Below are 13,327 nucleotides of genomic sequence, written 5' to 3'. Positions count from 1 at the left end.
AGAAATAATCTGACTGACGGTCTGCAGGTCTGTTCTTTCATATAACATACTCTGCTGTTTGTAGTTTTATGTGAAAAGCTGCACAGGTGTCTTTTAGAGCTGGGGGTGGAGATGGTCTGGGGTGCTTATCTAGTTGGGGTTTAATTTCAGGTGATGTGAGATGGTCTGGAGGTCCTTATTTAGTTGTGGATTCTGCAGGTGGCCTAAGATAGTCTGGGGGTCTCTTATCTTGTTGGGGTTTATCTGTAGGTGCTAAGATTGTGAGATAGGATGGTCTGCAGCATCCAGATCAATTATCTATTGGGGTTTTATCTGCAGGTGCTGAGAGTGTGAGATAGGATGGTCTGCAGCATCCAAATCAATTTTCTATTGGGGTTTATCTGTAGGTGATAAGAGTGTAAGATAGGATGGTCTGCAGCATCCAGAGCAATTATCTATTGGGGTTTATCTGTAGGTGATACGATCGTGAGATAGGATGGTCTGCAGCATCCAGAGCAAATATCTATTGGGGTTTATCTGTAGGTGATAAGATCGTGAGATAGGATGGTCGGCAGCATCCAGATCAATTATCTATTGGGGCTTTATCTGTAGGTGATAAGAGTGTGAGATAGGATGGTCTGCAGCATCCAGATCAATTATCTATTGGGGCTTTATCTGTAGGTGATAAGAGTGTGAGATATGATGGTCTGCAACATGCAGGTCAATTATCTATTGGGGCTTTATCTGTAGGTGATAAGAGTATGAGATAGGATGCTCTGCAACATGCAGGTCAATTATCTAGTAGGGATTTATCTGTAGGTGATAAGAGTGTGAGATAGGATGGTCTGCAACATGCAGGTCAATTATCTAGTGGGGCTTTATCTGTAGGTGATAAGAATGTGAGATAGGATGGTCTGCAACATGCAGGTCAATTATCTAGTGAGGCTTTATCTGTAGGTGATAAGAGTTTGAGATAGTATGGTCTGCAACATGCAGGTAAATTACCTAGTTGGGGTTTATCTGCAGGTGGTGTGAGACGATTTGGAGGTCGCTTATCTAGTTGGGGGGGTTTCTGCAGGTGGTGTGAGTGTGAGATGGTCTAAAGGACTCTTATCTATAGTTGCGGCTTATCTGCAGGTGGTGAGAGTAAGATGGGATGGTTTGGGGGTCTCTTGTCTAGTTGGGGTTTATCTGCAGGTCGTGTTGGTGGGAGATTGTCTTAAATTCTCTTATCTAGTTGGGGGGTTATCTGCAGGTGATGAGTGTGAGACGGTCTGGGGGTTGCTTATCTAGTTGGGGTTAATTTGCAGGTGGTGTTAGATGGTCTTGAGGTCTCTTATCTAGTTGGGGTTATCTGCAGGTGGTGTGAGTGTGAGATGGCCTGGAGGTCTCTTATCTAGTTGGGGTTATCCGCAGGTGGTGTGAGATGGTCTGGAGGTCTGTAATCTATTCGGGGTTTATTTGCAGATTGGTGTGAGTGTGAGATGGTCTGGAGGTCTGTAATCTATTCAGAGTTTATTTGCAGATGGGTGTGAGTGTAAGATGGTCTGGAGGTCTGTAATCTATTCTGGGTTTATTTGCAGATGGGTGTGAGTGTGAGATGGTCTGGAGGTCTGTAATCTATTCGGGGTTTATTTGCAGATGGGTGTGAATGTGAGATGGGCTGGAGGTCTCTTGGGGTTTATATTTAGCTGGTGTGTGAGATGGGTTAGAGGTGCAACAGTGACTATAGGACTACAATTCTCTTACATTTATTTCCTCTACAGCTACATGAGAAGAGTTCACAAGTTATTTCTCCTTGCTGTCTGCACAATGTGTGTCACAGAGGTGAGTGACCACTAAAGTTGGTAACCAGTATTTGTTACTCAGTTTGCAACAATGCCAGACTTTCATGTTATATAAATTTCTTTCTGCCCCCCCCCCCCCCACTTCCCTTACCCTCCCACAGTTTCAAAACTCTTTGAAAACCAATCAGTTATAGAGACGCTTATCAACTTCCCACCTCATTCTCCAAATAATATTTTACCAGCTGGTTGGTATTATACAGTACCCTGGTGGAGGCAAATTAATACTTTGCAATATTTTTTTTTTTTTTAGTTATTTATAAATCCTACTTAAATGGATATTAAACAGTCTGTTTCATTATTGTAATGAAAACAGCGCTAAGCAGTTGCTTATACTTAATATAAATCATTGAGCTATATATTATCTATTTAAATGGACCTTTTATTTATTTTTACACTACATTTGTGCTTCCGGTCACAGCCCTACATGGAGGAGGAGGCGTTTGCAGGAAGCTTTACCTTAGCCTGATATCATAAAACTTCTAGACTAGTGAATAGACAAGATAACAGTGAGTCAGAATTGCTCATGCCCAGGGCAAAAACTGACAGAATAACAATTTAGGTTTTCAAAATCCTCTGCTCTTAAAACACTGGGGGCAGGGGCTACACTGATAATTTCTAAGTGATAATTATTCATGAAAACAAGTAAGTTATTTGCTATTTTTCTTTTTATATGTACGTTGGTTTAACATATTTGTTTTTACCAAATGAGCACTGTTTAATATTTCTTTAAAGGATCAGTCAACACAGTAGATTTGCATAATCAACAAATGCAAGATAAATAAGACAATTGCAATAGCACTTAGTCTGAACTTCAAATGAGTTGTAGATTTTTATTCTGACAATTTTAAAAGTTATGTATTTTTCCACTCCCCCTGTACCATGTGACAGCCATCAGCCAATCACAAATGCATACACGTACCATGTGACAGCCATCAGCCATTCACAAATGCATACACACTTATTCTTGCACATGCTCAGTAGGAGCTGGTGGCTCAAAATATTTAAATATAAAAAGACTGTGCACATTTTGTTAATGGAAGTAAATTGGAAAGTTGTTTAAAATAGCATGCTGTATCTGAATAATGAAAGTTTCATTTTGATTGAGTGTCCCTTTAAGGATGAAAAAGTGTTTTCTATTAATGGACTGTAGCAATAGAAATCTAGTGCATTAATACTTTAAAATATTGTGTTAATTAATATTTTTTACTGTCAGTTTTCACATGTGAAGATCGTGTGAATTTTAGTTTGCAGATTTTAATCTGTATGGTGGTGTTGCAGAGGGCAGTGAGATCTGCCGCATTTAACATGAAAACAACTTGTAGCACACAGGCAATTTAATACTATAAAATATTCTTACATTAGGAAATTTAAAGTGATTGTAAAGTTTAATTAATTACTGCCCAGTATCTGAATAAAAATCTTAAAAACATGGGACACTTTAATTCATTAAACCTTACAAAGACGGCTTCTTTTTAAAAATGTTTACCATTGCATTATGGTAAACAGACCGCCGCTCCTCTGCTCGCATCTCCTATTGTATTTAGCATATCAATGACAAATCTGGCTTCCTCCAATCGTTGCGTGCCCCACAAGCTGGACGCCAAATGGGGGAAATAAAATGATTCTCAGTGGTTGGAAGACTCATAAAGCTACATAGCCCTTAAAGGGACTTTGTATTAAAGTGATGGTAAACTTGACATGTTTTAAAATCAGGTCTGGAATCTAAGAGATATTTTACAGGGACTTTAATTGATCACTTCTAATAAAGATCAGCCGTAGCTTACTTTTTAATCCAGCCGTGCCATTCTAATACCCAGTGCTCCAGCCGCCCACTTCAAAATTTATATTTTTGTGAGCTAATGCTTTCAACTGTTCTCCAATTGGCGCTCTAGCCATTCGGCACTATTTATGAAGCCAGAGCAGTAATTGAAGAACAATTTAAACAAAAAATATGAGTTTTAAAGTGGGCGGCCGGAGCGCGGGGTATAAGAATGGCACAGCTAGTTTAAAAAGTAAGTTACTGATTAGCAGTTCCTGTGAAAGATTATTAGTTGATAGCTATTAGAAAGTTTGCAATTGATATTACTGTACTAGTTTCAAATTAGATATAAGCATATTTTACTTTACAGTTTTTCCTCTGAAAAATAAAATCTACATGCTCTTCTTTCACACAAATTACATATTTGTTTTTCAGTAGTGTCCCTTCATAGGGACATTAAAGGGACAGTATACACCAATTTTCATTTAACTGCATGTAATAGACACTACTATTAAGAATAATATGCACAGACACTGATATAAAAATATAGTATAAAAACTTAAATTGAAGCTCCCAATTTAGCACTGTTGATGAGATTATCCTGGGACTCCCTTGCTTTTAAAAATACCCATTATACAAACAGAAGCAGTCTGAACTCTGTATACATCAGTATACATCTAAAACTGCGGGGCTTGCTTTGGAGTCTGAAAATCAGCACAATGTTATTTGAAAATAAGCAAAACTATACATTTTTACAAAATCACTTCCATATGGGCTATATAAATGGATCATCTACAAAACATTTATGCAAAGAAAAATTTAGTGTATAATGTCCCTTTAAAGTATATTTTTAATAATGCATCAAAAATGAATCACTGCGTTGTAAAAGATCTGCAAACAAAATAATTGCAGTTAAACCTTTTAAAAACTGTCAATTTTGCTAGCAAACATTTGCCTCATTTTGTAATCCAAATACAAAACCTTCTGAGTGCTGTTTAGCTGGATGTAAAATGCAAGAAATAAGAAAAATAATTAAAGGGACATTAAAAGGGAATACACATTTTTTCTTGTTTCTTGCATTTTATATATCCAGCTTCACCATTTAGAGCTAGACTACGAGTGAAGCACTAACTATAGGGCACAAATAATAACAGGGTTTTTTTGCTTTTTGCGCATGATGGAAATAGCGTGCATATTACAAGTTTAAAGTAAACACGAATGCGAGAATGCAATCAAGATTTGCGCTCTTCCAATTAGCGCAACTTCAGAGCTCGCCTAAAGGGTAGGGGAAGAAAAAAAAAGTTGCATTATACACAGCATAAATACATGTAAAGGTACAGTTACACTCATATAAACACTGTCAGATAAAAATTATTTATTAAAAACATTTAATAAAGGAGTTATAAGGGCTCAAAAATATATGGTATAAGGTGTTTGAAAAAAGGGCTGCAAAGGGCTTTAACACACACACACACACACATATATATATATATATATATATATATATATACACTCACCAGAAACTTTATTAGGTACACCTGTTCAATAGCTTGGTAACACAAATTGCTAATCGGCCAATCACATGGCAGCAACTTAATGCATTTACGCATCTAGACGTGGTGAAGACGACTATTGATATATATTTTACTAAAAAATGCTCTGATATATATATATATATATATATATACACGTATATATAGATATTTATTTAAAAATAAATAGAATATATTCTTCTATGTGAAGAACATTGGAATGTGACGTATTCATAATTCACGTTGGATTTAGCGCTCTTGAATAAACGCAGTCAGGTTGGCGCACAAGTTTTTACAATCGATTTGTAACATGAGCGCAACATGACCACCCGCAAAAAGCCTCCGTCTAGAGAAGTTAACACATGAGTGCAAAATAGCACTCCACTCATCACTTAGCCCTTAATGTGTTAGAAATATAGGGCCCGATAATCTAAAGTTCTCTGGCCTTTCGAGATTATCTAAGAAGTCTCGTCAGTATCCCAAGGTCCCTCAAAGATTTTTAGAAAGGCACATTTTATCTTAAAGGGACATGAAATGACATTTTTTTTCTTTCATAATACAGATAGAGCAAGTGATTTTAAACAGCTATTGTACTTCTATTAAATTATTTTCATTCTTGTGATATCTTTTGTTGAAAAGCAGGTAGGTAAGCTAAGGAGTGTGCATGTGTCTGCAGCACTATATGGCAGCAGTTTTGCAAGAATGTTAGCCATTTGCAAGAGCACTAGATGGCACCACTATTTCCTGCTTTGTAGTGCTCCACACACTGACATATGCATCTCTTCAACAAACAATAACGTGGAAACAAAGCAAATTTAAAAATAGAAGTAAATTGGAAACTTCTTTTTACATTTGTTTAATCTGAATCACAAAAGATAATTTTTGGGTTTCATATCTCTTTAAGAGCTGCTTATCTTGCTATACAGAGCACTGCCAGTGCTACAATAGAGGCAGACGAGCGATCGCCTTAGGGTGCCCCTGCAGTGGTGGGCACAAATGTGGTGTATGACATAAATTTTACTTAATCTTTTATTTATTTTCTTGCTGTCTTGAGCTTTACAATATGGGCCATATGTGGTGGCCTATTGGCTATATTGGGAGGGGACTCCCCTGAAACTGAGAGTGCAGGTCAGCCAGAACCCCTGGAAGCTTCTTGCTAAAACTTCTCACCGCCTGCGCTTTCTGCAAAACATTAGCAGCCTTCAGATTTATTTATTTATCTATCTAAAGTCAGATTTGCGCAATATCATGTGCCTATTATCTGTTTACGCTACACCATACCTATACATTAAAGTGTATAGATGGTCATACTCCTTATTTAGCTCAACATGTCCTATTTCAGTGTAGAGATATTTGGCATCATTATACAGTATAATTATTTTTCCCTGTTAGACATTCTAGTATCAGTCTTGGTAGAATGGTGAATAAGAAAACAGGTCATCCTCCTTCCAGGTTTGTGATTTATATATTGTCAACACCGATTGATTCATTATCCAGAGCCACTACTGATTTGCCCCCCATTATCAGCGTGTTATATCATGCAGATATTAACTATTATAGTTAAAATAAATCAGAGTAACCGAAAAGAATTTAATGTGATAACATAAATGTATTTTTTCTATCATTAAAGGGACAGTATACACCGATTTTCATATAACTGCATGTAATAGACACTACTATAAAGAAGACTATGCACAGATACTGATATAAAAAATCCTGTATAAAACCTTTTTAAAACATACATAGAAGCTTCCAGTTTAGCATTGTTGACGAGGTTAGGCTGGGACACCCACTGAAATGGGCTGGAAAAAAACAATAAGGGCAGAAACTCCCTCCTCCCTATGTCCCTGTATATGGAAAGACAGATAACATAAACCGGAGCCAGCAGGAGTCTATCATTATTATTGTTATACTTTATTTATGAAGCGCCAACATATTCCACAGTGCTGTCCACGCGCGTATACATCTTACACAGTGGGGCTTGGTTAGGAGTCTGAAAATTAGCACAATGTTCTTAAAAAATAAGCAAAACTATACATTGTTACAAACACACTCCCATATGTGCTATATAAATGGGTGAACTACAAAATATTTATGCAGAGAATAAATCTAGTGTACAATGTCCCTTTAAATATAAAATAGTTATCTGTAGCTGCTGAAAGGGACATGAAACCCAACATTTTTCTTTCATTGTTCAGATAGAACATACCATTTTAAACAACTTTCCAATTGATTTCTATTATCCAATTTGTTTTGTTCTCTTTTATATCCTTTGTTGAAAAATATACCTAGATAGGCTCAGAAGCTGCTGATGGCTGGACCGATAGCTCAGCATGCTAATGCACTTTGGCTGAGTGTTGCAGGTTCGATCCCCGGCGAGGTACACTCAGCCTTTCATCCTTCCGAGATCGATTAAATTAGCAGCACCCTGAGACCATTACGGGTGATTAGCCGCGCTTTACAAGTACCCAATACATACATTGGTTCATACATACATAAATTCACACATAAATACATACATAAATTCACGCTCCTCTTGTAATCTAGTACAAAATATTTTAGTACAACTGTTATCTATGAAATCATAAAACCCATCCAGAAGATATTATTATATTAATAACATCTTCTAACATGATAATTTCGTGACAAATCAATTAAAATTAAAATTAAAAAAATAGTACAATTTACACAAAAATATGATGGTCGTATTAACAAAAATATCTCACAGTGACTTCTATTTAGACCTAACTAGATCTGTTTATTTCACTAATTATGCTCAGAAGGTCAGTGAGAAGATTGTCAATTATCTGAGATTGCTCATTATACCAATTAACAAGACATAAATCTTTAGATAAAGCAGCGCAGATAGAAATCACTCTATAATGAGTGCTAGACGATTAGACTTATTATATGTATTGTGTCTATTTCACTATAATATTTTGCATGTCATTTATGTGGCTCAGTCAGTAATTACTGATACTTTTTGTTGGTAATTATTATGGCAGTTGAACAATCAAAAAAGCTGATGAGAAAAATGTTTACAAGATATTTGACTGTAATTTGTATGGTGACTCATTTACATATCATTGCCCAGAATCCTCTGTTCCAGTGTAATTACCGCTGGGGTTTTCTTTGTTGAAGAAGCAGCAATGCACTAGTAGGAATTAGCTGAAATGATCAGGTGAGCAAATGACAAGAGGCATATACAAGTAGCCACCATATACAAGAAGCTAGATCCCAGTAGTGTATTGCTGCTTCTGAGCCTACTTAGGTATAATTTTTTATCAAAGGATACCAAGAGAACAAATTCAATTAGAAATAAATCAGAAAGATGTTTAAAATTGCATGTTTCGTCTTAATCATGAAAGTTTAATTTTGATATCATTGTCACTTTAAAGGGATTTTTTTTCATGATTCAGATAGAGCATGCAAATGTAAGCAACTTTCTAATTTACTCCTATTATCATTTTTTCTTCATTCTCTTGCTATCTTTATTTAAAAAGTAGGAATTTAAAGCTTAGGAGCCAGCCCATTGTAGGTTCAGCAGCCTGGATAGTGCTTGCTTATTGGTGGCTACATTTAGCAAACCAATAAGAAAGCATAACCCAGGATCTGAACCAAAAATGGGCTGGCTCTTAAGCTTTACATTAGTGCTTTTTAAATAAAGATAGCAAGAGAACAAATAAAAATTGATAACATGAGTAAATTAGAAAGTTGCTTAAATTTGCCTGCTCTATCTGAATCAATAAGGAAAAAATGTGGGTTTAGTGTGCCTTTACTGATAGATGGCAGACTAAATAAGAGAGATGTCACTAGTGGTGCGCCTCAGGGGTCAGTTATTGGGCCTGTTTTGTTTAAAGGGACAGTCTACACTATTGTTTAAAAAGATAGATGATCCCTTTATTACCCATTCCCCAGTTCTGCATAACCAACACAGTTATATCAATATTTGTTTTACCTCTGTGATTATCTTGTATCTAAGCCTCTGCAGACTGCCCACTTATCTCAGTGCTTTTGACAGACACACAGTTTAGCCAATCAGTGCAGACTCCTAAATAACTCCACGGGAGTGAGCACAATTTTTTAATCTATATCTTCCTTACACGTCACTCTTCATCTGCTGCACCTCTCTGCCAATCCCTTCACTGGCTTCCTCTTGCCTCCAGGATTGAACACAAAATCCTCACTCTGACATACAAAATCCCTTAACTGCACTGCTCCCCCCTACATTTCAGACCTTGTCTCCAGATACTCTCCCTCCCGTCCCTTTGCTCTGCTCACAATCTCCTACTCTCCTCCTCTCTTGTTACTTCCTCAGATTTCCGTTTACAGGACTTCTCCAGACTGGCCCCCATCTTGTGGAACTCCCTGCCTCGCTCCACAAGACTCTCCCCTAGTTTTAACAGCTTCAAGTGCTCCCTAAAGACTCTACTATTCAGGGAAGCATACAACCAACACTAACCTTTCCTAACTCCATTGCTTTCCCCTTAAACCCCTTAGAATGTAAGCCTATGAGCCCAGCTGTTTGTAGATCACCTTCATAAGAGTTGACTGCAACAGTGCAACTCTCGGCAGGGCCCTCTAGCCATTTGATCCCTATAAATGTTACCCTGTATACCAACTATGTTTATAGCGCTGCGGAATCTGTTGGAGCTCTACAAATACCTGTTAATAATAATAATAATAATATGACACACATGAACTAGTACTGTCTAACTGTGAAAAACTTTCAAAATGCTCTGAGCTAAGAGGCAGTTTTCAACGGTTTAGAAATCAGTTTGAGCCTACCTAGGTTTATCTTTTCAAAAATACCACCAAGGGAACAAAGCAAATTTGTTGATAAAAGTCAATTGGAAAGTTGTTTACAATATCATGCCCTATCTGAATAATGAAAGTTTCATTTTGACTAGACTGTCCCTTTAACATATTTATTATTGATATTAGTAGTGGTATTCAGGAGAAGGTGCGTATTTGTGACAATTTGTTATATCTTCACAATTAGTTGATGTTTCAGAAAGAAAAAAGTTAAATGAATATTTATTTAAAAAAGAGGATTGCACTAATGAGTAAGATCAAAAATAAATCACCACATAGAGCAAAATGATGTATTTAGGATGCTATAACCCAAAGGTCAATTAAAAATTCAATGTTATTTTAAATGGAAACGTAGACCAAAAACTTTCTTTCATAATTCAGAAACCACACCATTTAAAAATAATAATAATAAAATGTACTTCTATTATCTAATTTGCCTTGTTATGTTGGTATTATTTGGTGCAAAGCATACCTAGGTAGACTCAGGGGTAGCAATGCACTACGGGGAGCCGGTGCCTGCTTATATATGCCTCTTGTCATTGGCTCACCAGATATGTATACTATTTTACTATTGTTTTTGTTTAGTTGTCATCTTATCTTTGTCCTTTGTCACACAGATAGCTGGAGGTCAGGTGCTACAGAAGACCTTTGAAGAGTGGATGAGATACAGGGAGGAGTGTTACATTAGACTGGCCAGCACTCCCCAGCCTGAAGGTGAGTGGTTGGCATCTAGGACATGTGTTGTCCTAACCCCTTAAAGGGACATTCAACACAAATTAAATCCCAATATGCTTAGATATTCATAGTAAACCATTGCCATCAGCCAATCACAGACTGATATACAATACATACACACTGTAAAGTCTTGCACATGCTCAATAATAGCTAGTGCCTCAGGAAGTGTGCATATGAAAAGACTGCACAGCTCTTAGTAAATCTTCTAAATTAGATAAACAGATTAAATCTACTGGCGCCTTATAGGCTCAGTGAATACTTACTTTAAACAAACAGACAAAACTTACAACTTACAGGTTGTGAGAATGAGGCTGCACTTGACAACCAAGAACCAGCGACACAATCTACTTCTCTGGTGTCCCCAAAACCTAGCGAAGATAGTTCAGTTACTCTAAAAGCCATGGAAGCTCTCATTAATAAAGTCAAATCTTGCATAAAAGAATAGTGTACACACTTGACTAAAGAAATTAATGAGCTGGGATTTAGAGTAGAGGCCCTTGAAGACTATCGCAAAGAACTTCATGACAAAAATGTCTCAAACTATCTCAAGCCAACAATCACAGATTTCAGACATAGAAACCAGGCTAGATGATCTGGAAAATAGAACCCGTCAAACCTCTGGTTTAGGGGAGTTCCTAATACTGTAACAGGAGAAAATCTACAGGAATATCTTGAAGGACTATTTCAATCACTGGCAACAGCCAATTCCAAAGAAATCTCAGAGATACCACTAGAAAGAGCGCATTGCTCTATACGGCCTAAACCCACTGATACTCAACACCCCTGAGACATAATTATTTGTTTACAAAACTTCAAATATAGAGTCAAGATCTCCAACTATGCACAAACTCAGCAAGTTTTTTCCTATCTTGAAGCCCAAATTCAATTATATCAAGAGCTCTCTGCCTAGACCTTACAGAAACTGAAAGATTTCTCCACTTTGACAGCTCACTTGAGATCTATCAAAGTCCTTTATAAATGGGGATTTCCAATTTCAATACAGGTCACAAAAAACGGGATACAGTTTGAATGCAAAGACCCAATGGACATGGCCCTCTTTCGCAATCAGTTAGATATCACTGCCGTGGATAATCCTGCCTCTTCCTGTCCGCCATCTTCTCAAGTTGCACCCATACCCCCTAAACCTCAAAGAAGAGCTTGGTCTGAAGTTATAGGTAACAAAGGGAATTTTTCAAAGCCAAGAATCCTAATGAGACTACTTGAACTTATGCTTATCCCAACCAAAATATGTTAAGTCTCCCAATAGTTTGGATCCTCCCTGGTACTTTAATCTGCTTTATCTTCTTGAGTTACAATAACTGTTTTGTTATAAATTCATATGCTGTTAATGAATCTATAAGTCTTTTCAATGTTTTATGCATGCCGTTTCGGCCTAGTGTGGGCCTCCTCAGTGAGGTGCAGCCATATCTCTCTAGGCACACTGAGCAACGGGTCCACGTCTAGTTTCCCGCCTTTTTACTGCATATTATGCTATTGTTCTTCCCAGGTTGAGTGCTTCTCTCCTTTTGTATATGAAAATTATGACCCTAAGGGTAGTCTCCCTAAGGCTGATGCGGGAAACCAGATGTGGACCTGTTGCTCAGTGTAAATAGAAGAATATGTCCGCACCTCACTGACGAGGTCCCAACTAGGCCGAAACGTACGTCTGTGGTTTTGCTGTTTCTCTCGTTCAGAGAGGGATTGTCTGGTATTTCGGGGCTGGACTGCACTGTTAAAGGGACACTAAACCCAAAAAAATTCTTTCATGATTCAAGTAGAGAATACAATTTTAAACAACATTCCAATTTACTTCTATTATCTAGTTTGCTTCATTATTTAGCTATCCTTTGTTGAAGAAATAGCAATGCATATGGGTGAGCCAATCATATGAGGCATCTATGTACAGCAACCAATCAGCAGCTACTGAGCATATCTAGATATGCTTTTCAGCATAGTAAATCAAGAGAATAAAGCAAATTAGATAATAGAAGTAAATTAGAAAGTTGTTTAAAATTGCATGCTCTTTCTAAATCATAAAAGAAAAAAATTGGGTTTCATGTCCCTTTTAAAGGGACATGATTCAGATAGAGCATGAGATTTTAAGCACCTTTCAAATTTACTCCTATTATTTACTCCTATTATCAATTTTTCTTTGATCTCATGCTATCTTGATTTGAAAAAGTAGTAATGTAAGCTTTAGAGCCAGACCATTTTTTGTTCAGCACATGGGTAGCACTTGCTGATTTGTGGCTAAATGTAGAAAACCAATCAGCAGCTCTACCAAGGTGCTGAACTAAAAAATGGGCCGGCTCCTAACCTTTTATTACTGCTTTTTCAAATCAAGATAACATGAGAACAAAGAAAAATTGATAATAGGAGTAAATTAGAAATTTGCTTAAAATTGCATGCTCTTTCTGAATCATGAAAGAAAAAAATGAGGGGTTAGTATCCCTTTAAGTCAGGACCAGACTGATATACTGCAGGAAAGTTCTTCTCTGTGAAAGGCCCATGTTGAGCAAAATGAGGCAGCTCCTAGGGTGGTAACTAGCCAAAGAACAAGCTATTATATTATTGTTCGTTCTCACGCTGAGCGTTTTTCTCTTTTTGTGTTCTGTATAGCAGATTATAAGTGTCTGCAATTAATTGGCCAAAAGCAAAAA

At 37.0% G+C, this 13,327-nt stretch overlaps 1 protein-coding gene across 1 annotated transcript in view; it reads left to right on the top strand.

Annotated features, from left to right (window-relative positions):
• Positions 1–13,327, top strand: part of LOC128641659 (glucagon receptor-like) — a 148,200-nt gene that overhangs the window by 53,208 nt on the left and 81,665 nt on the right. The window contains exons 4-5 of the mRNA XM_053694193.1: positions 1,746–1,806; positions 10,518–10,646. Of these exons, the coding sequence (XP_053550168.1) occupies positions 1,746–1,806; positions 10,518–10,646 (190 nt within the window). The remainder of the gene's footprint in view (positions 1–1,745; positions 1,807–10,517; positions 10,647–13,327) is intronic.

The sequence above is a fragment of the Bombina bombina genome, chromosome 11, assembly GCF_027579735.1.
Source record: "Bombina bombina isolate aBomBom1 chromosome 11, aBomBom1.pri, whole genome shotgun sequence".
NCBI classification, from domain to species: Eukaryota; Metazoa; Chordata; class Amphibia; order Anura; family Bombinatoridae; genus Bombina; species Bombina bombina.
The sequence above is the reverse complement of the archived record's forward strand: the minus strand, read 5'-3'. Positions and strand labels throughout refer to the sequence as shown.